The 27,094-nt window shown below is 55.3% G+C and overlaps 2 protein-coding genes across 2 annotated transcripts in view; one reads left to right on the plus strand and one right to left on the minus strand.

Moving 5' to 3' along the window:
• NELFB (negative elongation factor complex member B) lies at positions 1 to 10,361 on the minus strand. Its single transcript, XM_032973012.2, has 14 exons — positions 10,274 to 10,361; positions 9,703 to 9,816; positions 9,276 to 9,439; positions 8,729 to 8,828; positions 7,968 to 8,198; positions 7,210 to 7,395; positions 6,964 to 7,076; positions 6,646 to 6,748; positions 4,770 to 4,865; positions 3,254 to 3,396; positions 2,602 to 2,708; positions 1,710 to 1,851; positions 1,010 to 1,115; positions 1 to 597 (listed from the first exon to the last, which is right to left on the minus strand). The coding sequence occupies exons 2-14, from the start codon at positions 9,805 to 9,807 to the stop codon at positions 139 to 141; spliced, it is 2,055 nt and encodes a 684-aa protein (XP_032828903.1). The 5' UTR covers positions 9,808 to 9,816; positions 10,274 to 10,361; the 3' UTR covers positions 1 to 138.
• A 3,351-nt stretch (positions 10,362 to 13,712) lies between these two features.
• LOC116953120 (ral guanine nucleotide dissociation stimulator-like 1) overlaps positions 13,713 to 27,094 on the plus strand; it is a 29,770-nt gene continuing 16,388 nt past the window's right edge. The window contains exons 1-6 of the mRNA XM_032972975.2: positions 13,713 to 14,035; positions 20,735 to 20,851; positions 21,099 to 21,367; positions 21,724 to 21,801; positions 22,330 to 22,526; positions 24,101 to 24,198. Of these exons, the coding sequence (XP_032828866.2) occupies positions 14,018 to 14,035; positions 20,735 to 20,851; positions 21,099 to 21,367; positions 21,724 to 21,801; positions 22,330 to 22,526; positions 24,101 to 24,198 (777 nt within the window). The 5' untranslated portion in view covers positions 13,713 to 14,017. The remainder of the gene's footprint in view (positions 14,036 to 20,734; positions 20,852 to 21,098; positions 21,368 to 21,723; positions 21,802 to 22,329; positions 22,527 to 24,100; positions 24,199 to 27,094) is intronic.

The raw sequence follows: 27,094 nt of genomic DNA on the forward strand, positions 1-27,094 counted from the left end.
ATGTAAGGCATCGCATTCATAGCTACCTTCGTGCATTACACCCATCACCACCCCTGGGCGATGCGCGTACATAAGCGCACGCATGCACACACACACACACGTGTGATTCTCTCTGCCGACAATCGCCACCCAACTCGCTCACGGCGGTGGCGTCACCGTAGCCGCGACGCTAACCCGAGGAGACTCTCCTCCTCCGGCTCCTCCTGCACTTGCTCCGCCGCCGGCGACGGTGCCGGCGACGGTGCCGGCGACGGTGCCGGGGACGGTGCCGGCGACAGTGCCGGGGACGGTGCCGACGGCAGTGCCGGGGACGGTGCCGGCAGAAGTGGCGGCGACGGTGCCAGCGACAGTGCCGGCGGCAGTGCCGACGGAAGTGGCGGCGGCAGTGGCGGCGGCAGTGGCGGCGGTAGTGGCCGCGGTTGTGGCGGTGCTGATTGCGACTGGCTGCGTGAGCGCCAGCACGGGCGTGAGGCCCGGGGTGAGTGCCACGCCAGTGGCAGAGACCGGCGCCGTGGCGGCGGCGGCGGCGGTGCCGGGCAGACGCGAGTCCCCCTTGGCCAGGAACGCCGTGTGAAGCTCCTTCACAACATCGCCACTCTGCCGGAACAGCAGCAGCAGCAGCATCATCATCGGCACCATCAGCAACATGAGCATCAGTAGCTGTGCTCGATCCACGGCTGGATGAAGGCCTCCCCAAAGCTGCCACCATCTCTCACCGTCCCCACGGATTGTGAGAGATGGGGCAAGTACTGTTGGCGAGCGCTTATGAAGGCCGGTATGGCACACGAGGAGGTGGGTGACCAGCACCACGCCCGGCCACTATTTGTCTCCCCATTGCCGATGTTTTTTCACACAGCACCAGGTACTTAATTAAAACTGAGTCGACCTAGGGGAGGCCCAGGACCAGTTTAGACATTCGTCACTAGTATTGGTGGCCGTGAACAGGAATCGAACTTGCTTCACACATACACACACGCACTCGCTCAGTCACACACACACACGCAGTCACCTGCTTGTTGGGCTCCAGGGCGGTGCGTAGCGTGGCGAGCCGCGCAGGCAGCAGCTTCGAATGCACGTGCAGCACCAGCCGCAGCGTGTGCCTGTGCACGTTCTCTCTGCCGCACGTACGCACGGGGAGGCAGAGGTGTGAGCGAGCGCTGCTGTGCGTGTGCGCTAGTGGATCAACGTGCATCAGGTCAGTGTGAGTTTCGAGTGTCAAGATGATTTTGTATAATCAGGTGAGAAATCGAGAGACCGGAATCGAGTCTCATGTGCAAGTCACCTGGGGGGGGGCAAGGCATCGGTCTGCTGCCAGTAGGGGGCAATGATTGCTGCTGTGTGTACAATTCCGATCGAGCAAATTTGCGGGTGTAATGTTTCAAATATGGACCCAGGCTCCGGCACGCAACGGCCTACTCTTGCGAATGACGTCACGGGACCTTTAACGTCCACTACGAGTGAAGTATTTTTTTTATAGCTAACACCACAACGCAGTAATAGCCAGCGCGGCCGCTTGGCTTCGAAGCATGAGCCTCTGCAACAACCCGTCGCGTCCGCGCGCCCGTGTACACGGCACATGCGTTCGTGTGGGCTCGCACGTACGCGTCTGGGCTCGCACGTACGCGTCTGGGCTCGCACGTACGCGTCTGGGCTCGCACGTACGCGTCTGCTCTCGCGCGCGCGCGCGGAGATCGTAGATGAGCACGTACCGGGAGAGCGCGGGGAGCAGGAAGCTGTCGAACAGCGCGCCGCACAGGCCCTCGGACCCCAGCTCATCGGCCAGCAGGGTCAGCTGAGACAGGAAGAGGTGCAGGAACCAATCGCTGTAGCCGGCGTCCCGGTGGAATTCCGCTATGGATTGCGCATACGCACAAAACCGCACCGATGTCTCAACAGTGTACAGCATCAGTGTCTCAACAATGTGTACCGCACCAGTGTCTCACCAGTGTACCGCATCAGTGTCTCAACAATGTGTACCGCATCAGTGTCTCAACAATGTGTACCGCACCAGTGTTTCACCAGTAAATCGCACCAGTCCATGCACCACGATCAATCAACACATTGAACATGTGACATTCCTATGGTGCAAGGCTAAAACGAAGTGACTGTATTTCACAGATGGGTAGAGTCTGTCAGTAGCAGGACGACGTGGCTATGTGCTTTTACTGAATTCATCAACTTGCGAGGCATTCTCAAAATTTGTCAAATTTGGACCGTGACGCCATTGCGCATTTTCGAATAACGCCACGGGATCTGCCACATCCTCCGTGAAGCAGCCAGCGCCAATTTTTGGTGAAGGCGCCCTCTCAAGGAGCCCTCAACAGCTCCTATTATAAATTGGAAGCCCCGACGCCCTTCCTCCAGCATTGGCGTGAGCAAGCGACTGCCGGGCTGCACCATTTCTGACCCCCGCGATATTAACCGGGGCGACCGCTGGACTCGAACCGCAAAACCTCTGCAACTAGGGGCCAAACGCGCTGCTGCCCGGCCACGTTTTCATCCCCCCCTCCCCCCCGCCGCTTGGTCTCTCCCCGTCGTCTGACGTACGCCTGCCCGCCCGGGCGAGTGGTAACATCCCGGTAGTAGTCACGCCACACTCACCGAGTGCGGGGAGCACGCGCGCGATCGCGTTCTTGTTCCTCTGCCGCGTCACGTGCAGTACGTAGTAGAGCCCCATCTCACAAGCTACCGGGTGCTCCTGCACCCACCTGTGCACGCAGGACCGCAGCATGGTTAAGGCGAATGAAAATCGAGGTGGCCGGGTGAGTCGGAGGGTGAGAAGCGCCGAGCCGGCACAGCTGAGAACCCGGGTTCGAATCCGGGTTGCAGCCGCTGCCTGTGAATCCAGGGTATGGGCCGCCTGTGAATCCAGGATTTCAGCCACTGCTCGTGCTTAATTAAAATTCTCAAGCCAAGCGAGTTGATGGTCTCCCGCCAATCACCAACGATTGCACAAGAAAACACAATCGCATTAAATTTGGCTCTGCACTGGATTTGGCTAAAGTGCAACCCTGAGAATTTAAATACGAATCTGTCCGAAGGCGGTGAACCCCCCTACAAGCCACGCCCAGCATGACGCGGCCAGTGATTGTATGACGTAACTAATGACGTTGCCAAGCCCCACCTCCCGTCCAGCAGCAAGAGTGGTATCAGAGGTGAGAACTTTTTTCCCCCACCCCCTCCGCCAACTATTTTCGTGTTCCTCGATGTGTCTAGCTTGGGCGGCCGTCTGCTCGGCTCTCGGCGTCCTCACTTGGTGAAGGCGGGGGGCAGGCCGGAGGGGTACATCGGGGGGGTCCCTCCTTCTGCCGGCAAGCGAGCGTCCACCCCAAAGGTCAGGTCGTCCACCAGCAGGGTCATGAGCGCCGGCAGGAAGCGCGTCGCCACCTCCACATCCTGCTCACCGCGACACACGACGTTGGCCGAAACGGCGGGGCGGGCGGGCTCGTTACAGCAACGCGGTCCGAGCAAACCGCTCGCGAATCGCTCACGTGGGAAGAACCATACCGGCACACCCAATTCCACAGGGAGGCGCCGACAGCAGCGTGCGGCAAACGCTATGAGAAGAAACGCTCGGCCAGCGCGCAGCCCGACGACTGGCAAGGCCGCGCTTGGGTTACGAGTGGCTGCGAAAAATGCACGCGCTAAATCGTAACCCCTCAACAAGCCATGATGCTTGGCAATCCAGCCCGTTAGCCATTAGCGATCCGTCCCTACCCCACCCAGAAATCTCAAGTCTAGTCTGTGAACGGTCAATAACATTACTGATACCAACAACGACGTCAATGTCTGCAGGGTTGAACCATGGCGAGCCATGAGCAAGGGTGCTGAAACGCAGTGAGCCCCTACAACGCCATGTCCCGTGAGATCACGCAAAAACCTACGCATTCCTCAGCCTCGCACGCGCCGGTTTACTCCGGGTGCTCCGATTTCCTTCCAAATTTACTCATTAATTGGCTGATAAACACCTTAATATATAGAGAATCGTAAAGCTCGGGCAATTGTTGGTAGCGGCGGCTCACGGCCTGGCTGCCGCTGCCTTTGCCGCTCGTCTGTGGCTCCTCCTCGTGACTCCGACTCGTCCACTCTCCGTCTCTCTCCGAGAGCGAGCGGACACTGCGGCGGCGACGGCGGCGCGTTTTCATGCGGAAGTCATTATCATTCTTGTTATTGCTCAAGACGCCTGTGTGATCATCGATTAGATCAGGGGTCACCAAACTTTTTTCACAGTGGGCCGGAAAACTAAAAGAATGACGAGTGCGGGCCGCATAATAAATAAATATTTCTGGAGCGTCAGACCTGTGTTGACAGCTGGAAAATCTGGGGGCGGACAAAGATGCGTGTTTGTGTGTGTTGCCATGGAAACCATGGTAACGTCAGAGCGTAGGCGGAGCTACCACGAGCCGGGGAAGGACTTGGGATGGCGTGAAATAAGCAAACATTACAATAAACAAGAAAATCTAGATACAATAATTTAAAATTTAAAATAGTACATTTAAGGAACATAGCAGTCAGGAGGTCTCCGCACGCGTGAAGATCTCCTAGTATTCTAAACATAATATTTAAATTTAAATTGTATCACAACGTCTCGTGTTCCATACGTTTTATCAACCAAATTCAAGTACCGTTGGCGGGCCTGATGGACTGACGTTGCGGGCCGGATCCGGCCCGCGGGCCGTAGTTTGGTGACCCCTGGATTAGATGAAGGAGCCACGGGGCGTTAACGAGTTTGCTGCGAAGAGAGACATCTCCCACGGAACCAGACTCACCAACTTGGGCTCCCTGAAGGCCTGGCTGTCGATCATGTCCCACGCACCCAGGCCCAGCGCCAGCATCCGCAAGAGCAGCTGCAAGTCCGGACTGTCCTGTCGGCGGCACACGGAACGCAACGCACGGGCACACGCAGCACAAACAGCATGCACACAAACAGCATGGACGGGACACACAAATAGCATGGACGGGACACACAAACAGCAGGCACACAAACAGTACCCACGAAACACACACACAAATAGTAGATACAAAAGAACACCATGCATACGAAACAGCATACAACCTGCTTGCATGACACACGTGAGCAGCGTATACACAAACAGCATGTACAATATACACAGCATGCATGGGGCACACACTGCGCACACAAGAATCGCATGAACAACATACACAGTGTGCATGGAGCGAACACCAACATAACGCAGACAATAACAGCATGAACAACATACAAACAGCATGCATGGAATACACACAGACAGTACGTACACAAGAACAGCACACATGTAAAACAGCATGAACAATATACGTTGTGCATGGTGAACACACACACAAACAGCACGCATGTAAAACAGCATGAACAATATACAGTGTGCATGGTGAACACACACACCCAAACAGCATGAACGGCACGCGCGTACCAACGGCATGCATGGTACACACACACAAACAGGATACACACAGTGGCGCGAACACACACAACAACCATCGTGAACACTGCATATGACGTGCGTTCGCGACACGGACACACGTCGTGTTCCCACGCTCAGGGCGCAGGGTCCTGCAAACACGCGTGGACAACCGCAGCGCAGGTGTGTTTGTCCGGGTTGAGTTTGTTCAACCAGGCGAGGCCTTGAGAGAGACTAGCAGAGTCTCACTGGCAAAGAGAGGTCAGAGTTGAACCTGCCTGCTACCAGGCTGCAGTTGTGGTTGCGGTTGTGGTTGTAGCCGTGACTGTGGTTTGAGTTGTGACTGTGGTTGTAGCTGTGGCTGTAGTTGTGGTTGTGACCGTGGTTGCGACTGGTTGTTGCTGTGACTGCCGTTGTAACCGCGGTTGTTGCTGTGTTTTTTTTCTGTGACTGCGGTTGTAGCTGCGGTTGTAGCTGCGGTTGTGGTAGTGACCGTGGTTGTAGTTGCGACAGTGGTTGCTATGACTGTAGTTATAACTGTAACTGTGGTTGTGACTGCGGTTGTGGTTGTAGCCGTGACAGTGGTTGTAGTTATGACTGTGGTAATAGTTGTAATTGTGGTTGTAGTTGTGGTTGTCGCTGTGGCTGTGGTTGTGACCGTGGTTAAGACTTGTTGTTGCTGTGACTGCCGCTGTAGCGGTGGTTTTTGCTGTGGTTTTTTCTGTGACTGCGGTTGTAGCTGCGGTTGTGGTAGTGACCATGGTTGTAGTAGTGACCGTGGTTGTAGTTGCGACAGTGGTTGTTATGACTGTAGTTCTAACTGTAACTGTGGTTGTGACTGCAGTTGTAGTTGTAGCCGTGACAGTGGTTGTAGTTATGACTGTGGTAATAGTTGTAATTGTGGTTGTGTTTGTTGCTGTAGTTGTGGTTTAGCTGTGGCTGTAGTTGTAGCTGTAACTGTGGTTGTGACTGCGGTTGTGGTTGTAGCCGTGACAGTGGTTGTGGTTGTGAGTGGTTGTTGCTGTGACTGCCGTCGTTACTGTGGTTGTCTTTGCTGTGTTTTTTGCGGTTGTGCTTGAAGCTGCAGTTGTGGTTGTAGTAGTGACTGTGGTTGTAGTTGTGACTGTGGCTGTGGTTGTGACTGTGATTGTAGTTGTGACTGTGATTGTCGTTGTAGCTGTAACTGTGGTTGTTGTTGTGACTGTGGCTGTAGTTTTGACTGCGGTGGTGGTGCCGCAAGGCTCACCCTGGGCAAGCTCTCATGGCTCACGAGCTCCTGCAGGGTCTTCATGGTGCTCATGGCCAGAGTGTTGATAGCGAACGGATCACACAGGATCATGGAGAGGTCCCTGGACAGGACAAACACAAAGATCCCATGTGTAGCCTACACAAACTGCTGGGGCAAGTGCTGTTAGCGAGTAGCACCTACGAAGGCCAGCATGGCACACGAAGGAGCGGCGTGGCTTGCACCACGCTCGGGTGACAATTATCTAATTACATTTCCTCCAGTAATTTATAACATGTGATTGAAATTTTCCCATCTCCACCACTCCAAGTAGCTCACCCCAGCACCTGCTCCTGGCCCCGCTTGATGCCGTCCAGGAATCCCTGCAGCTCCCGCGCCCGCTTTACGTCCACGAAACGCTCGCGGATGCACGCGTCCAGGCACCACGTGAACTGCGCGCATGCGCGTGTGGGCAGAGAGAGGGACCGTTAAGACGCTCGCTCGTCGCGGGCGCTACGAGGTTCCTCTTGCGCGAGAACCGCCGCGAATTCCGTTGAGACCAGCGCGACACTCTCCGCGGGTCACCTTGTGGCAGGGGTCGACAGAGCAGATGTCGGTGGCCTCCAGGTCGTGCAAGGCCATGAGCAGCTCCGCGCGGAGCGTGCAGTAATGCGGGTTGCGCGTGCGCAGGAAAAGCGTACGCAGGAACTGCAGCACCATGTCGTACAGCTTCACGTTGCGCCCGATCATGCCCGTCAGCTTCTGTACCACCTGCCAGGCACAGCTAGGTGTCAAGTTGAAAGTCGTGTCGATAATGACGATGACGATTAAGCCCGATTTAGAACGAGCGCAAAATCCATTTGCGCAGCAGGTCAGAGGCACGGGACGGCAAGTCCCAGGTGTCACTTGAGTCGAGCCAAGCGGACGCTGCCACAGTGGTGTTGTGGTGCGCACACCGGATTTGCAATTCAGAGTTCGCCGGTTCAATTCGATCTCCCCATGCAGGCAGCGTAAACGATGCTGCAAGTTTATTAAATCCCTCCACCCCACCCTGCCGACCACCTCTGTCCACCCAGCAGTATAAAGATGGGGCAGATCGCGTGTGGTGGGGTAAAGTGTGGGTACGACCACTTCTTCCAAGACATCTGGCCAGAGTGGAAGAAGATGCCAGACACGCTACGGAAGGGTAACAGCTTCAGGTCTGCACGTTTACACTTGTTACGGTGTACAGCTGGGCACCCCCCAAAGCGCCCGCCATAGCCCGCTAACTCGCCTGCATGCTCGCTCCCCCACCCACCCGGCCGCTCGCTCACCCACCCAGCTGTTTCGTTGGCTTCACTCACCTGCCCGTGGCGGCGCGCCTTCGGGGAGGAGCTGTAGAAGGTGTGCACGGCCGACAGCTCGGGGCCCAACAGGGCCGTCTCTCTCTCCGCCAGGTACTGCTTGAACAGCGGGGATGCCTCGTCCCCGAACAGCGCCTGGTTCTCCTGCCAGATCTGCCGCTTCACCTCAGTGGCGCACGCCGCGTACAGCGCCGGGTCGCTCGTCACCTGCTTCAGGTAGCGCTCGGGGACCTGCGCGGCACGAGCGGAGGCGGCGCGGTGGCGGCGTTCACAGCGGCGCTGCATACGGTCGCCGCGAGATTGTTCCATGCAGGCCGCACAGGCTGCTGGGCCAAGTGCTGCGGGCGAGCGTCTATGAAGGCCGGCACGGAGCACAAATGAAGAGGTAGTGTGGCCAATATCACGCCCGGCCGCCTTTGGGAGAATCCCCCCAGCGCTGATTTACGCTCCGCACCAGGTGCTCCTTTAAGCTTGAGTTGACTTAGAGGAGACTCAGGATGGTAGCCTCGGCCGGGTATCAAACTCAGGGTGCTGGGCTTATAGTGCACTGCATGAACCACTATACAACCACTCTCCACGATGACTCGCTGGCCTGTGCCGCGATAAGCCTTGTTTGTGCATTACAGGGACAGCTGCCGGGGTGAGGGGGTTGCTCCCTGGTGACGACATCAAGCGACGGCGGTGGCTGTACACGCGCGACCGGGACGCCACATATGCGTGCGATGGCAGTGCCGCCACGGGAGCATGGGGAGGTCACTCACCTTGGGAATGTGTTTGAGCAGGCACATGACGACGGGCTGCACAGACGGCATGCGCACGAGGGCAAAGCTCTTCTCCAGAAGCTCCTCCAGCTTCGTGTTCCTGCCCGGGGCATACGTAGAGCGACGCAAAGTCAGACAGACGTACTCCTCTTCCGACTGCGCACACGCGAGCCGGCGCGGGGGGCCCTCACGGTACGGGTGGTTTTTCCACCGGCTGTTTGCCGAGCCGAGCCAGAACCAGACCTCACAAGATATTCGAAGGATGCTCGAGGTCAAGCAGGGGCGTGGCGAACAACGCGTTCATTGCGTGCGACATCAGCGGCGCGGCTCGGCTTCTGTGGTGGAAAATGAACCTGGCGCTGCCTGAGCAGTGCCGGGCTGGTTCGGCACAGGCCTGGCACGGTTGTGCAGTGGAAAAAGAGGTAAGGGGCACAAACATGGAAACAAAGACACACCGAGAGACACAAGCAAAAATTCCACGTGTTCAGACACACTCGACGTGTACACACGCGCGATCCACGCGCGTTCTACGCGCGCGCGCACACACCGGCTGAGTGGCGGGCCCTCGGTGGCAATGACCGCCACCCTTTCGAGGAGTTTGTCACGCAGCTCGTCGAACACCGACTGGTGGAAGTCGAGGCGCGGGATCGCGTGCAGGTCCAGGAAGGGCAGCGCCGACTGCAGCGAGGGCAGGAGCACGCCGTTCTCCAGCTGCTCGCATGCGGGGGGAGGCAGGCGAGAGGGGCAGGAAAAACATTAGTCTGGAAGATAATTAGTGAGCCCTGTGGGTGAGAGCCAAGTCTGGGAGGTAAGTTTGCCTCTGAAGTGGGGGGGGGGGGGGCATTCTGTTAACCGTGACACCCATGAGCCAAAACTATTTTTATTCGTGTTCTATTTGAACTGTGTTTTGATGCCGTTCGCTCTCCGATGCTGATGCTGGAGCAGAGAGTTGGGCGGTAGCGTGGGGCTGGGACCTGGAACTGTTCGATGGCCTTGAGCGGGTCCGTGCAGTTGGTGAGAGTCTCCCTGAGGTCCTCCCCGCCAGCCACTCCAAGCTTCTCCAGACCCGAGGTGGCCATGGCTCCCGCCTTCTCGGGCCACCACACACACACACGGGGGTGGTGGGAGAGGTATGGAGACACACGGGGAGACGAGGAGACACACGGGGAGACGAGGAGACACACGGGGGAGACGAGGAGACACACGGGGGAGACGAGGAGACACACGGGGGAGACGAGGAGACACACGGGGAGACGAGAAGACACACGAGGGAGACGAGGAGACACACGGGGAGACGAGAAGACACACGAGGGAGACGAGGAGACACACGGGGAGACGAGGAGACACACGGGGAGACGATGAGACACGCGGGGGAGACGAGGAGACACGCGGGGAGACGAGGAGACACACGGGGAAGACAGACGAGGAGAGACTGGGAGACGCGATCTGAGATCCCGGGCGAGGCACAACACAAGAGAGACCCGGAGAGACCCAACAAGATTAACGATATAGACACGGAGAGACACACGGAGACACTGTCCCTACCTCGAACTCCACTCCTGGCGCCGTGGACCGCTACCGGCAGTTTGAAGAAAACGCTCGGAAGAGTCTTCCAGAAGACGCCTGCCATGCCCAAATGAACAGCCGGAAGACATCTTCCGGAAGATGTATTCGAGGTGCGTGAATGAACGCCCAAGAAGACATCTTCCGGAAGAAAACTTCCAGAATAAATGTTCGAGTAGAGTTAACGATAAAACAGAAGTCGTCTTCCGGAAGATCTATTCCGGAAGATGTATTCGAGCAGAGTTAACGAACGACCAGAAGAATTCTTCCGGAAGAGGGTCACGCAGTCTGAATGAAATTCCTTGCCATTGTTTGGTGTCGTTCCTCTCTCCACGCTCCCCCCGCTGTCAAACAAACCCGCATTGACCCGCGAGGTGAAGTATGGTCACTAGCAAATCCCCCACGCCACGCACGGTGTGGCGTGGGGGAAGGCCGTACGTGTGTGTGTGTGTGTGCCCGTCAGCGGCTGGTGGAGTTTGATCAAGGTGTCGTCTTCTTCACTTAATGTCTCACTTTATATTTCAATAAAACGATTATCTGTATAACATCTCCAACCAATGTCGCCTTGAGTAAAAATTTTTTGTCGAAATCAAGCAAATAGACATATAGCACATGCAGACGGCCCGTTGCCCGAAACGTCGACTGTCATATACTTTTTCCCCCCTTTAAGGCCACGGTGTTCTTGAGGAAAGTGCCGAGGTTTTTTTTAATGTATCTTGGCAAAAGCGGGCCACCTTGTCTGCTTACACAGAAGCATCGGACCATTTGGCAATTATTCTGGCAGGCTTGTGGCTGGAGTTCTACCAACGGGAGAGAATTTCAATTCGCCTGTATGGGATAGAGGGTTTCCCCCTCGCACGCGTGTTTTTTTTCGTATTATCCGGGTGGTCCGGTTTCCTGCCAAACATACAAGCGCTCGTTAAATTGCGCCGATAACGTCGGAATATTGTAAAGAGGAGTGGTTCTCAAATGGAGGTAACGTGGCAATGTTCCAGGGGGGTACGTGAGGCGATTTATAAACGTGTGAAATTATATCATCCGTGAGAGTCATTGGTGAATAATGGTGTGCGAATTTGCCAACAAAATTACTAGGGTTAAATTTAAATGGTCACCTATAGGGATATCAAATACCTTTCTAAACTCATTGATCGTACACAATGTGGTGTACGAGAGCGCAAATAAATTACGTGACCCATGCATATTCGTTCGTTTAATTGTTGTATGTATTCGCTTGCAGTTACTAGCAAGCTTGTTACCTCACACAATTGATCATTGGTAAAACAAATATACATTGATCTTGATTTGAAGCTTTCGTGACTGCAGGAATCCATGCTCTTTGCTTATTTCGATAAAGTCACGTGGGTATAAAATACAATCAAATTGATTTATAGGTATAAAATTAAATTGATTTATAGGTATGAAATAAAATAAAATTGATTTATTTGATTTTGTGACTTCACCGAAAGAACCAAAGAGTATAAATATATATTGATGTTCATTATTAATACTTTTTTTTCCCTCTCAAAACCATATTGGGTCAGGCAAGGGGTTTACTCGGTTGTAACATTCAACAAGGTTGGCTACAGTAGCCCAAAACAAAGGTTGAGAACCACTGACAGAGGCTCGCAGAGCTCGGGGGAGAATTTGACGCAGGCTTTTACCGCCTTGGCCGCTGTTCGTATTTGTTGTGGTGCAAAGTATGACGCGGAGACACAGATCTTCAGAAGGGCTGACGCCAAGGATTTATTTGGAGGCTTTACGCCTAAACTGTTACTGCTCCTGCCTACACTCCTGGTTATTCTATTCTCCCCCCCCCACCCCCCTCCAGGTAAGGGTACTGGGAATCCCAAACACACCCCCTAACTATCCGGGCTCTTCTCCCTGACTGGCCGAGGGATGATCCACACCGAACAGAGCTACTTTTAGTCCCGTGTTAGATTCCCCTACCCTGGGTCCCACTCTCAGCATTCACCTTTCTCGGACTTCCACGACGACCCCCCCCCCCCCTTACGTCACGGGTCCCCCCTTAAATACCCCAGGGGGACATCCCGTCACCGTACCGGAGGCGAGCGTGACATGACGTCACTCACTACTTCTCAACATAGACATGGATCGGGAGGCGAGGCGGCCTTCCCGTCAAGCCAACAGGAGACGTGATGCCCGCATTCCTACAGCAATCACGGCCGTGGATGGCGGCTCTCACATTGAAGCCTCGGGCTAAGCTTGACCCGAACTCCAACACAAAGGCGAACTCTTCCAGAGACGTAAAAACATAAACCCCTGCCACTGTAAATATTGAGGCAATGGAGTGTCACAATGAGACAATGGAGTGTCACATTGAGACAATGGGATGTCACATTGAGATAATGGAGTGTCACATTGAGACAATGGAGTGTCACATTGGGACAATGGGGTGTCACATTGAGACAATGGGGTGTCGCATTGAGACAATGGGGTGTCACATTGAGACAATGGAGTGTCATATTGAGACAATGGAGTGTCACATTGAGACAATGGGGTGTCACATTGAGACAATGGGGTGCCACATTGAGACAATGGGGTGTCACATTGAGACAATGGGGTGTCACATTGAGACAATGGAGTGTCACATTGAGACAATGGAGTGTCACATTGAGACAATGGGGTGTCACATTGAGACAATGGCGTGTCACATTGAGACAATGGAGTGTCACATTGAGACAATGGGGTGTCACATTGAGACAATGGAGTGTCACTTTTAGACAATGGAGTGTCACATTGAGACAATGGGGTGTCATAGACAGCCCCCCCCCCCCCGCTCCCCACCATGGAATAATAGATTAATCGAAGTTCTAAAAGCAGAACCATAGATTCTTCTGATTGGAAAAAGGAGAGCGTGGAGATGGGGGAAATGGAGAGAGATGGGAGATAGGGGAGGTGGGAAATGGATAGAGCAGAGAGATGGGCAGAGGGAACAGAGAAGGGGGAAGATGGAGATAGAGGAGATAGTGAGAGGAGAGAGAGGTGGGAGAGGTGAGAGAGATGGGAACAATTCGATGAAGAGAGAGAGAGAGGAGATCGAGGAAGTTGAGAGAGTTGGCAGATGGAGAGCGGAGAAAGAGGAGGAATTGAGAGAGGAAAGATTAGGGAGGAGAACATGAGGAGGGGGATGGAGAGAGGAGAGTGAAAGGAGAGAGAGCGGGTGTAGAGAAAGGGGAGATGGGGGGGAGAGTGTAGAGAGAGAGTGAATATATAGAGAGGGAGGAGAAATGGGGTGTGAATGTGTTGAGATTGCAGCGTGGGTCGCCGCGACATGGATCTGTGGGACTGGAGCTCGGAGCAGGGAGAGAGAAGGAGGTGACAGGGAGGGGGAAAGAGGAGAAAGCAGAAGCGAAGGAGGGAGGGAGGGAGAAGCAAGCGGGGGGTGAGGGAGGAGACAGAGACGGGAGGGGAGACCGGGGGAGAGAGCGAGAGACGGGGCGAGGAGGCGGAGGAGGAGAAAGAGAAGAGGCAGCAAGAGAAGAGACAGCAGGAGGGGACAGTGGGTTACAGGATGAGGAAGGACAGCCGGTGAGACACAGGGAGACAGGTGGGAAGACAGGGGGACAGGGAGACAGGGAGACGCGAGATGCTGCTGCTGGCTCCCAGTGGCAGCAGCCGTCGCCTCATTCTGCTGCTCCATGGCTGTCGCGTTCCTCCTCCTCCTCTCTGACAAGGAGCGAGCGGCGAGGGGGAGACGCGGCCGACATGATCTCCGACTACCAGGTACTAGTACCGGTGGTACAGGGGGGTACCGGGGCTAGCGGACAGAGCCCCGGCGTTTGGGGTTCCCGTGCCCTCCCTCAACCCCCCCGCTCACCTCGACAAGCCTCGTGTTTTGTGTGGCCGTCAGTACGGATTGTACTGGGAGATGGGGTTGTGTGTGTGATGGGTGGGAGGTGTGTGTGTGTGATGGGTGGGAGGTATGTGTGTGTGATGGGTGAGAGGTGTGTGTGTGTGATGGGTGGGAGGTGTGTGTGTGATGGGTGGGAGGTGTGTGTGTGTGATGGGTGGGAGGTGTGTGTGTGTGATGGGTGAGAGGTGTGTGTGTGATGGGTGAGAGGTGTGTGTGTGATGGGTGGGAGGTGTGTGTGTGTGATGGGTGAGAGGTGTGTGTGATGGGTGAGAGGTGTGTGTGTGTGATGGGTGAGAGGTGTGTGTGTGATGGGTGGGAGGTGTGTGTGTGATGGGTGAGAGGTGTGTGTGTGATGGGAGGTGTGTGTGTGAAATGGGTGGGAGGTGTGTGACGGGTAGGGTGTGTGTGTGTGTGTGATGGGTGAGAGGTGTGTGTGTGTGATGGGTGAGAGGTGTGTGTGTGATGGGTGGGAGGTGTGTGTGATGGGTGAGAGGTGTGTGTGTGTGTGATGGGTGAGAGGTGTGTGTGTGTGATGGGTGAGAGGTGTGTGTGTGTGTGTGTGATGGGTGAGAGGTGTGTGTGTGTGATGGGTGAGAGGTGTGTGTGTGTGATGGGTGAGAGGTGTGTGTGTGATGGGTGGGAGGTGTGTGTGTGATGGGTGGGAGGTGTGTGTGTGTGTGTGAAATGGGTGGGAGGTGTGTGACGGGTAGGGGATGTGTGTGTGTGATGGGTGAGAGGTGTGTGTGATGGGAGGTGTGTGTGATGGGTGAGAGGTGTGTGTGTGATGGGTGGGAGGTGTGTGTGTGTGTGATGGGTGGGAGGTTTGTGATGGGAGGTGTGTGTGTGATAGGTGGGAGGTGTGTGTGTGATAGGTGGGAGGTGTGTGTGTGTGTGTGATGGGTGGGAGATGTGTGTGATGGGTGGGAGGTGTGTGATGGGAGGTGTGTGTGATGGGTGGGAGGTGTGTGTGTGTGTGATGGGTGGGAGGTGTGTGTGTGTGTGTGATGGGTGGGAGGTGTGTGTGTGTGATGGGTGGGAGGTGTGTGTGTGTGTGTGATGGGTGGGAGGTGTGTGTGTGATGGGTGGGAGGTATGTGATGGGAGGTGTGTGTATGTGTGTGATGGGTGGGAGGTGTGTGTGTGTGAAGGGTGGGAGGTGTGTGTGTGATGGGTGGGAGGTATGTGATGGGAGGTGTGTGTATGTGTGTGATGGGTGGGAGGTGTGTGTGTGTGATGGGTGGGAGGTGTGTGTGTGATGGGTGGGAGGTGTGTGTGTGTGTGATGGGTGGGAGGTGTGTGATGGGAGGTGTGTGTGTGTGTGATGGGTGGGAGGTGTGTGTGTGTGTGAAGGGTGGGAGTGGTGTGTGTGATGGGTGGGAGGTGTGTGGGGAGCGGCCGTGTAGCGGTTAGCACAGCTAACCGCTACACGGCCAACATCAGTGACGATTATCTAAACCGGTCCTGGGCCTCCTCTAGGTCGACTCGGTCTAAAATGAGACAAAGGCGGCCGGGCGTGGTGTTGGCCTCCCATCGCCTCGTTCATAAGTGCTCGCTAGCAGCACTTGGCCCTACAGTCCGTTAAGGCTATACGATGGGATCTTTGTGTGTGATGGATGGGAGGTGTGTGTGTGTGCGTGACAGGTGGTAGGTGTGTGATGGGTGGCAGGTGTGTGTGTGCGTGACCGGTGGGAGGTGTGTGTGTGTGATGGGTGGTAGGTGTGTGATGGGTGGTAGGTGTGTTTGTAAGGGGAGCTGCATGAGGGGGTGTGTTTGTGCGTTGGTGACGGTGTGGGTGCAGGGGCGGTGTGTTCTTCTATGGGAGCCATCACGCCGTGGTTCGCGCATTGCACTCCGAGCCCAGCCACCCGAGTTCGAACCGTTCCTGAGCCTCCCCGAGGTCGACTCAGCCTTAAATGAGTACCTGCTGCGGTGTGTAAACATCAGCATTGGCGAGACAAAGGGGGCCGAGCGTGGGGCTGGTTACCCACTTCCTCGTGTGCCCTGTCGTCCTTCATAGGTGCTCGCTAACAGCACTTGTCCCAACAGTCTGTAAAAGCTAGCTAGCTTTGTCTTTGTGGTGTGCGTTAATAGTCGCGTGATGATGACGGAAGTGTGTGTAAATGCTAGTGTGTGTGTGATGGTGGTGCGTGAGTGTGTGTGAATTTTAGTGTGACGAACATGGTATAGTGGGAAGATGGTGGTACTTAGTAATGGTGCGTGATGATTGAATTCGATGAGTGTGATGATGATGATGGTGGGGTGTGCGTGATGGCAGCGTCTGTGTGGGTGTGACTGCTCTTGGCGTGTTCTCTTCCACTGATTTGCATGAGGAGCTGGTAAACACAGAGCCCAGGGAGTGTTGGTTGTGTACCCTGGTGAGTGTGGGTTGTGTTGTATGGGTTGTGTACCCTGGTGAGTGTGGGTTGTGTTGTATGGGTTGTGTACCCTGGTGAGTGTGGGTTGTGTTGTATGGGTTGTGTACCCTGGTGAGTGTGGGTTGTGTTGTATGGGTTGTGTACCCTGGTGATGGGGCCGTGTGTTTGAGAGAGATGAAAGCAGCACCATTCTAAGTGGAGATCAATTTTTGTTTAAATCAATCATGTACCTGGGTTATAAAGGCAACCATAATAAAGGCGACCTTAATAGCCCTCAGCCCCAACTGTTCGAATGTCCATATGGGCGTCATCGTGATAGTGAGAGTAGTGAGTGTATGTCTGCCTACGTACGTACCATGGGTCCGCGTGAGAGTGAGTGCAGTGGTTAGCGAACTAACGTTGCAAGCCAAGTGTGGCCAAGATTCAATTCCCGCTTTCCCCAGCACCAGCGTCGAATATCTGACCTTGTCCTGGGACTCCCCTAGGTTGACTCAGCCTTGAATGAGAACCTGGTGCAGTGTGTGAACATCAGCGCTTGGGGAGACAAAGGTGGACGGGTAGAGTCCTTGCCACACCAACCCTCTCGTGCGACATGCCAGCCTTCATAGGCGCTCGCTCAACAGCACTTGACCCAACAACCTGCGTGGGTTACACAGGGGAGCTTTGTCTCTGTACGAGGGCAATCTCAAAAGTTATGTCACCCGCAATATGTAGATGGCAATTAAAGATTTAAAGAACATTTACTGCATTGAGACGAAACATAATTGATAACTGTTCAAAAATTACACCTGCAACCTTTAAAATGGAGTCCTACATTTATTTGAAAATATAAATCGTGCCTGCATTAATGTTAATTATGGAAGTCAGTCTGAACATGTGTTAAATAAAAAAGGAAATAACCCTCTGATCTAATAAAATACATATAACCACCCTGTGTACTGACTTTTGGGCTACCCTGTTATAGGGTTGCCACCTCTTGAGTGGCATAAATCCGGAAAGTATCATGGCAAGAAGGAAGCAGCACAAGAGGGGAGAGCTACATGGGAATTCATTTATCTTCAGCAGTGCATTGTTGTCATTGCTATTGTCATGCAACGGACACACACCGGGACTTTAATGTCCCGGCACGACGGACAGATTTCCCTGGCACGGCAACTTCCGTTTTCTCCGAATTATAAGACGCTCCAGAAAGTAAGAAAAAACACCAAAAAAAACCTTGTGCCCTGTATCAGAATATTAATTTCAGTTTCACTGACAAAGATCCCCCCTTATAACCTTGACAGGCTTTCGGGGTAAGTGCTGTTCGTGAGTAGGTATGAGGGCCGGCAGATAGATGCACACACGCGCACACACAGGGGTATGAGACGCACCCCCCAACCTCTGCTTTTAAATACAGGAGTTGAGGGGGGCAGGGATATGGGGGTGGGGCACAAATCCGGTGCCTCTTCTCACCCGGAGATTAGGGGATCTCTCAGCGAAGACGGTCCTGGGGAAAACCAGGACAGGTGGCGGCACGACCAGGTGGAGCGGAGCGCCGATCTTTGTCCCACCGCTCGAGGCGAAGCTCCGCTCCGCCCGGCCGTGTTCATCCCAGACACGCGCGCCACGAGGTCCCTGCTTCCACGTGGCGCTTCCTCCGGTGGACTGACAGATCTCCCAGGAGAGCGGCCGGCCTCGTCCAACAAGAGATGACGATCTTGCGTGGACAAACCCTACGGGACGGGTGGCAGCGCTGCACCTGTCACCTTCCGGCAGGTGTAAGGTCGTCGATGGGTGACACGGCGCGACACGGCGCGTGTTGGACCACGTGTCTGGTAGAGCTCCGGTAGAGATCGAGTTTCGCACTCTGCTATTGAAATAACGAAATCAAATACCTACGGCAGGGGATGGGGTGGGGGGGGGGGTGACCTGCGGCCCGTAGGCCGGACGGGAGCCGCTACTTCGTTTTGCACGCGCCCCGTGTTTGCACCAGGCCTGCCGCGTCGGGGCGTCACGCAAACTATGTTTGTCCGTGATTGCAAACGTCGTTCAACATCACCATCAGTCAGCCCACACTACGGACCATATAGAGAATCCACCGTGATCTGCACTCCTTCACTGGAGGAGGAGGAACAGAACAACGGCACGAACTCTATCTGAGCTAAAGTAACAGACCTCCACATTGGGCATCTATTCCAGTTCTGAAAATGCAGAAATATCCGTTTGACCGTCGTGCGACGAACATGGCTCTCGCGTGTGTGGACCAGAAGTCACTTGAAGAAGGGATCTCAGCGGTAGCTCTGTGACACCTGCTTCCGCGGGCCGCTCTCGAACGCGAAGGGGTCACACTGCTCTGCGAGATTTCTGGATCGATTCTTCATCACTTGTAATGAGAATGAAGGAAATCAAACTCACATGTATAGCATGCGCCTGCTGCTGTGCTACGGATCTGGCGACCTCAGTTCGATTCCTGCTCACGGCCAGTGACGATTATCTGAACTGGTCCTGAGCCTCCCCTAAGTCGACTCAGCCTAACATGAGTTTATCTGGTGCGGTGTGTAAACATCGCCACGAGGGAGACACCCACTCCCACTTACCCCAAACGCCTGTAAAGGCCTCGTGTGTTGGTGGCACGTGCTGGCGCACGCGCGGGGCTGTACGGCGTGCCCCGTGAGTGGAGAGCTGATCGGTAGGCTGTGTGCCACTAGCGGAGGCTGTTGGCCACTGCTGTGCGTGCGTGAATGTTTACACGGGGCCAGAGGACAGATTCACCGCTTGAAATAGCTCCCGTATAGTGTTACACGCAGAGATGGCACAGTACGCCATACACACAGTATACCATACAGACACCGTTATCCTATACACACACACCAAGTTAAGTGTTATACCATACATGTTACACCAAAGATGAAGGTCCCCCGTATAGCCGTAACACATTTTGGGGCAAGTGTTGTTAGCGAAAAGCGTCCGGTATGGCGAGTAGCACCAATAAAGGCCGACACGGCGCACGAGGGGGTGGGTGGCAATCACCACGCCCGGCCGCCTTTGTCTCCCTCGTGGCGATATTTACACACAGCACCAGGTACTCATTCGAGGCCGAGTCGACCTTGGGGAGGTCCTGGGCCAGTTCAGGTAATCGCCACCGATGTTGGTCGTGAGCGGGATTCGAACTCGGGTCACCGGGTTCGTAGCGCAGCGCGCTAACCGCTCCACTGCCGATCCGGTACCATACACACGCGTTATATACATTACACCAATATTCAAATATGCTCAAAATGTCCCCCCCAATATATTGCTATAAAATAGATTTCTGTTTATATTATTGTGGTTATGGTTGTACTTTATTAATCGCTAATCTCTGCCATTACATATAATTAAACAAGAAAAGTTTAAAAATAAAAAAAAGAGCAATGTAATACAATACACTATTAGACATTATTGTAAAAAAAAAAGTAAGTCCTATGTGTTAGTGAATTTTTTTTCGGCAGGAAATGGCAGGAAATTAGTTTTCAAATTTAGTTTTTTTTCTGGGGGGGGGAGACCCCCAGACCCCCTGGAAGATTTGGTCTCCCTCAATGTTGACTCCATGGCTACGGCCTTGCATTACACACACAGGTATATGTTATACGCCATGCACAGAGAAACATCTTAAACAACTGACCCACGTGTTTTCTAGATGTGTCCCCCCAGCCCCGAACCAGTGATTGGTATTGTATTGATAGTTACCCAGAGAAAATGGGTTGAATCTCCATAATTACTCAGGTTGGGGGCTCCTATTTAAAGAGCTTGAAATTTCAGGACCATCCCGCCCCCCCCCCCCCCCCGCTTTCCCTGTGGGGGGTTCACTATACATACATCTCTGACTGTTAGTGACTCGTGCTGAATTTAGTTTGGGGGGAGCGGTGGCGCAACGGTTAGCGCGCTATGCTACGAACCCGGCGATCCGCGTTCGATTCTCGCTCACGGCCACCACCAACACCAGTGACGATTTTCTGAACTGGTCCTGGGCCTCACCTAGGTCGACTCAGCTTTGAATGAGTACCTGGCGCGATGCGTAAAATCATCGCCACTGGGAAGACAAAGGCGGTCGGGTGTGGTGCTGGCCACCCACCCCCTGGTGCGCCGTGCCGGCCTTCATAGGTGCTATTCGCTAACAGCACTTGCCCCAACAGTATGTTAACGCTACACGGGGGATCTTTGTCTTTGCGTGTCGCAGCCCAGCATGGTGCAGGACTGGGGTGAGGAGGTGGAGGAGGGAGCCCTGTACAGCGTCTCCCTGCGTAAGGTGCAGGTGCAGCCACTCGCCACGCACAAGGGAGCTCGCTGGCTCGGGGTGAGGGCACTCACCACACTCACCCACCACAGCACACACACCGCTCCACGCACACCATACCGTACTCACTACACACACCACACATATCACACTTACCGAACTCACCACGCCACACATACCACACTCACCGCACTCACCACATCCGATCATCACTCACCAGACCGCACCATACGCCACACGCACACACCGCGCACACCACGCTCTCCAGACAATGACTCCGCCGCCGCCGAACGCGTTGGCACCGCAGGTGGAGAATGGCGCGTGCCCACCGGGCTCCGGTGGCACCGGCGGCACCACCGGCGCGGCGCCGCCCCCGCCGCCACCGCCCCCGCCGCCCCCGCCGCCCACCGTGGAGACGGTGCGCACGCGCACGCTGAAGGCCGGCACGCTCGAGCGACTCGTGCGCAACCTCCTGGTGGCGTTCCGCGAGAACGACTCCACCTACGCCACCGTCTTCCTCGCCACCTACCGCTCCTTCGCCACGCCCACGCAGGTGCTCGACCTGCTGCTCGACAGGTGAGGGGCGCCGGCGGTGCGGCACCGGCTGGCACAGAGACTAAGAACCCCTGCCCCCCCCAAACCCCCAACACGTGGAAGCTTTTAACAGACCGGTCGGCGCAAGCCCTGTTGGCGAGTGGCACCTACGAAGGCCGGCGCACGGCGCACGAGGGGGTGGGTGGCCAACAGCATCACGCCCGGTCGCCTTTGTCTCCCCAATGCTGATGTTCACACACTGCACCAGGTACTCATTTGAGTACACACCGCTGTACGGCGCCGTGTGATGCTGATCGTGTGGTGCTGTGCAGTTCCTGCGCGGCGCTGACACCGCGCGGTGCTGCGTGCGTGCTGATGTGCTGCGCGGTGCCGTGCAGGTACGGCAACCTGGAGGGCGAGGCGGCGGAGAGCTCGCTGCGCGGCTTAACGGCGGAAGACAAGGCGGTGCTGCGCAGGTGAGCGCTCGGCAGGGGGACTCGGGTGGGACTCGGGTGGGACTCGGGCGGACGAGAGGGCGCGTACACGAGAGTCGGAGGCGTCGTCGTGACGGTCAAACACGGGCAGCGGCCGTGGGCAGGGCACGGAGGCCGGGGGTCGAGGCCAAGGTCGGAGCGGCGCGTCGCGCGTCGGAGCTCTCCGCTGCCGTTGTGGCGGGGCCGTGAGAGACGGCGACGGACCGCGGAGGCCTTGACCGTGGCTCACTGTGATTGTGATGACGCTGATGATGATGGTGGTGATGGTGGTGATGCTGATGATGGTGGTGATGCTGATGGTGGTGATGCTGATGCTGATGGTGGTGATGATGGTGATGCTGATGATGGTGGTGCTGATCATGGTGATGCTGATTATAGCGAAGATGATGATACTGACGATGGTGATGCTGATTATAGTAATGGTGACGCTGCTGACGATGGTGACGCTGCTGATGATGAGCGTGTCTGACCGCCGAGTTGCCCGTCCACCGCCCGCCCGTGCCGTGCCAGCTCCATCGCGTCCATCCTGGGCGCGTGGCTGGACCAGTACTCGGAGGACTTCCGCGAGCAGGGCCCCGAGTTTGGCGGGCTGCGCCGGCTGCTGGAGTACCTGGCGAGGACTTTCCCCGGCTCCGACCTGGAGCGGAGGGCGCGCAACCTCATGCGGCACTTCAAGCAGCACCGCGGGGAGGCCGCCGACGGGCACAGTGCGTGTACTCACCGTGTGTACTCAGCCTGCGTGTACTCACAGTGCGTGTACTCACCCTGTGTACTCACCGTGTGTACTCACCCTGTGTGTACACACTGTGTGTACTCACCGTGTGTACTCACCGTGTGTACTCACCCTGCGTGTACTCACCCTGTGTACTCACCCTGTGTGTACTCACCCTGTGTGTACTCACCGTGTGTACTCAACCCTGCGTGTACTCATTGTGTGTACTCACCCTGTGTGTACTCACCCTGTGTGTACTCACTGTGTGTGTACTCACCCTGTGTGTACTCACTGTGTGTGTACTCACCATGCGTGTACTCACAGTGCGTGTACTCACCCTGTGTGTACTCACCCTGCGTACTCACCCTGTGTGTACTCACTGTGTGTACTCACCGTGTGTGTACTCACCGTGTGTGTACTCACCCTGTGTGTACTCACCGTGTGTGTACTCACCCTGTGTGTACTCACCGTGTGTGTACTCACCCTGCGTACTCACCGTGTGTGTACTCACCCTGTGTGTGTACTCACACTGTGTGTACTCACACTGTGTGTACTCACCGTGTGTGTACTCACCCTGTGTGTACTCACTGTGTGTGTACTCACCCTGTGTGTACTCACCCTGCGTACTCACCCTGCGTACTCACCGTGTGTGTACTCACCCTGTGTACTCACCCTGTGTGTACTCACCCTGTGTGTACTCACCATGTGTGTACTCACCCTGTGTGTACTCACCCTGTGTGTACTCACCCTGTGTGCACTCACCCTGTGTGTACTCACCCTGCGTACTCACCCTGTGTGTACTCACTGTGTGTGTACTCACCCTGTGTGTACTCACCCTGCGTACTCACCCTGTGTGTACTCACTGTGTGTGTACTCACCCTGTGTGTACTCACCCTGCGTACTCACCCTGCGTACTCACCCTGTGTGTACTCACCCTGTGTGTACTCACCCTGTGTGTACTCACCCTGCGTACTCACCCTGCGTACTCACCGTGTGTGTACTCACCCTGTGTGTACTCACCCTGTGTGTGCTCACCCTGTGTGTACTCACCCGTAAATGAGTAAATGACGTCACGCACCTGGGGGGGGGGGGCGGTCAGATATTTGTGACGATGTGTGACGAGGAGCGGGGGGGTTGAGAAATGTGACGTCACATCAAAATGCGCAACTTTTAATAAATATAGACAACACGTTCTACTTAATTAAATAGACTTTTTTAAATAAATGTTTTCTCCTACAACATCAGAGTGCAGCGCCACATTAAATACCCACTACAATGACAATAGTTTAAAGCGATTTGAAGCATGTTATATATATATTTTTGGGGGGGGTGCAGAGCTTTGTGACGTCATATTTGAGGGGGGGGGGGGGTCTGACTTTTTGTGACGCCGTGTGACGAAGGGGGGGAGGGGTCAAAAATCGTCCAAAATCGCGTGACGTCATTTATGGACGACCCCAAAGGCTCCTCGTGTGCCGCGCCGGCCTCAATGGGCACTCGCCGACAGCAACTTGCCACGGCAGCGTGGGTAGAGGCTACATGAGGGGGGCACCCTTGCCTGTGTGCGCGCAGGGCTGGTGCACACCTGGCACCCGGAGCGCGAGGGCCGCGGTGACTTCCTCTCCTTCCCCTCCGACCTCATCGCAGCGCAGCTCACGCTCATGGACGCGGTGCGGGGCACACCTCCACGCAACCCCTCGCACCCAGACACTGTGTCGGTCCGTGTGTGGCAGTGTGTCTGTGTGTGTTGGTCCGTGTGTCTGTGTGTGTGTGGCAGTGTGTCTGTGTGTGTGTGTTGGTCCGTGTGTCTGTGTGTGTGTCTGTGTGTTGGTCCGTGTGTCTGTGTGTGTGTGGCAGTGTGTCTGTGTGTGTGTGTTGGTCCGTGTGTCTGTGTGTGTGTGGCAGTGTGTCTGTGTGTGTGTGTTGATCCGTGTGTCTGTGTCTGTGGCAGTGTGTCTGTGTGTCCGTGTGTTTGTGTGTCCACCCCTACTTTATGCGTCTGTGTGTGTGTGGCAGTGTGTCTGTGTGTGTTGGTCCGTGTGTTTGTGTGTGTGGCAGTGTGTCTGTGTGTGTGTTGGTCCGTGTGTCTGTGTCTGTGGCAGTGTGTCTGTGTGTGTGTGTGTTGGTCCGTGTGTCTGTGTGTGTGTCTGTGTGTTGGTCCGTGTGTCTGTGTGTGTGTGGCAGTGTGTCTGTGTGTGTGTGTTGGTCCGTGTGTCTGTGTGTGTGTGGCAGTGTGTCTGTGTGTGTGTGTGTTGGTCCGTGTGTCTGTGTGTGTGGCAGTGTGTCTGTGTGTCCGTGTGTTTGTGTGTCTACCCCTACTATATGCGTCTGTGTGTGTGTGGCAGTGTGTCTGTGTGTGTTGGTCCGTGTGTTTGTGTGTGTGGCAGTGTCTGTGTGTCCGTGTGGTTTGTGTGACCACCCCTACTATATGCGTCTGTGTGTGTGTGGCAGTGTGTCTGTGTGTGTTGGTCCGTGTGTCTGTGTGTGTGGCAGTGTGTCTGTGTGTCCGTGTGTTTGTGTGACCACCCCTACTATATGCGTCTTTGTGTGTGTGGCAGTGTGTCTGTGGTGGTCCCCCTTTTTAAGAAGGGGGACCAGCACAGACTGTAACAACTACAGGGGCATCTCACTCCTCAGTGTGCCGGGAAAGATCCTGGCAAGGATTATTCAACATCGCCTTGCCAGGCACGCTGAGGAGAGGCTTGCAGAGCCCCAATGCGGTTTCAGGAAAGGGCGGTCCTGCACAAATGCCATATTTTCTGTCCGTCTGCTACAGCAGAGGTGTAGGGAATTCCAACAAGACCTACATCTCTGCTTTATTGACCTGGTCAAGGCCTATGATACCATCAGTAGGCCTGGGCTCTGGGTTGTTCTTCGTGCTTTTGGAGTACCTGACCCTTTGCTCACGATCATTAAGGACCTTCATGATGGTGAGCGGGCCCGGGTAAAACTATGTGGCCGGGAGTCAGAGCCATTCCCTGTACACCTTGGGGTGCGACAGGGATGTCCTCTGGCTCCCACATTATTTACCATCTATTTTGACCACGTAGTTCGTGAAGGCTTCAATAGCTGTACCGGGAGAATCTCCATATGGTACAGATATAATGGGAGGCTGATCGATGCCCGGGTGCGGTCAAGGGATGGCTCCCTATTGCTCAACCACATTATGTATGCCAATGATTTGGTAATAGCTGCTCATTCAGAGGAGGAGTTGGAGACGCTGCTGCTGAGACTGGAGTGTGCCACTAAGAGGTGGGGCCTTACCATCAGCCCCACCAAAACTAAGCACCTGCCTGGGTGATTTGTACCATCGGACACTCCACCCCCACAACTCCCAATCGGTGATGGGGCAGTTGTGGAAAGAGTGGAGAGTTTCCCATACCTGGGCAGTGTGCTTATGACCGGCTCCAGTTTAACAGCAGAGGTCTCACTCTGAATCAGTCGAGCGGCAATATCTTTTCATCGGTTGCGTAACGGTGTGTGGAAGCTACCTGGTCTGTCGCTCCGCACTAAGCTTCAGGTCTTCTCGGCCACGGTCAGTTCCTCCCTTCTCTACGCTTGCGAAACGTGGACCCCCCTAATGGAACATCTTCGCCGGTTAGACACATTAAGGCTGGCCTGCCTACGATCCATCCTGGGTTTAACCAGACTGGATTGTGTGAGGAGCTCACAAATCCTTGAAAGATCTGGGCAAGGTCCCATCGGTGAGCTCCTCCGGCGGGCAAGGCTGCGATGGCTGGGTCATGTAGCCCGCATGCCCAGCCACCGCATGCCGAAACAGCTTTTGTTCGGCCGGATCGAGGGTGCTAAACGGGCGCGGCACGGGCTAGAGAAGAGATGGAGTGATGTGGTACAGGAGGACGTGGAGCTGAGTGGACTTGCTGATGACTGGTACCAGCGGTGTCAAGATCGGCCTCTGCGGAGGAGGCTCGTGAAGGACGCTACTGGGCCGTTGGAGGTAGTCGCCCTCCAACAACAACGGAGGACGGAGGAACGACGTTCACAACAACGAGCGGAGCGCCGGGTGGCTGAAGCACAGCGGGTTGGCACAGTAGGGGGCACAGGTGGTGCATCAGCCAGTCATCTCAGTCAGTCGACCCGTGGCACCTGGGTCTGCCCCGTGACCTCCTGCCAGCGGGCGTTCGACACTTCACGTGGCCTCAGGGTGCACATAGCCTGGCACAAGCATCGTGGTGACGTCACCGCCACTTAGTGGCTGTTGTTGTTGTGTGTGTTGGTCCGTGTGTCTGTGTGTGTGGCAGTGTGTCTGTGTGTCCGTGTGTTTGTGTGACCACCCCTACTATATGCGTCTGTATGTGTGTGGCAGTGTGTCTGTGTGTGTTGGTCCGTGTGTCTGTGTGTGTGTGGCAGTGTGTCTGTGTGTCCGTGTGTTTGTGTGACCACCCCTACTATATGCATCTGTTTGTGTGTGGCAGTGTCTGTGTGTTTTGGTCCGTGTGTTTGTGTGTCCACCCCTACTATATGCGTCTGTGTGTGTGTGGCAGTGTGTCTGTGTGTGTTGGTCCGTTTGTGTGTGTGGCAGTGTGTCTGTGTGTCCGTGTGTTT

The sequence above is a fragment of the Petromyzon marinus genome, chromosome 50, assembly GCF_048934315.1.
Source record: "Petromyzon marinus isolate PM22_M1 ecotype Great Lakes invasive population chromosome 50, UKy_Petmar_22M1.pri1.0, whole genome shotgun sequence".
Taxonomy (NCBI): domain Eukaryota; kingdom Metazoa; phylum Chordata; class Hyperoartia; order Petromyzontiformes; family Petromyzontidae; genus Petromyzon; species Petromyzon marinus.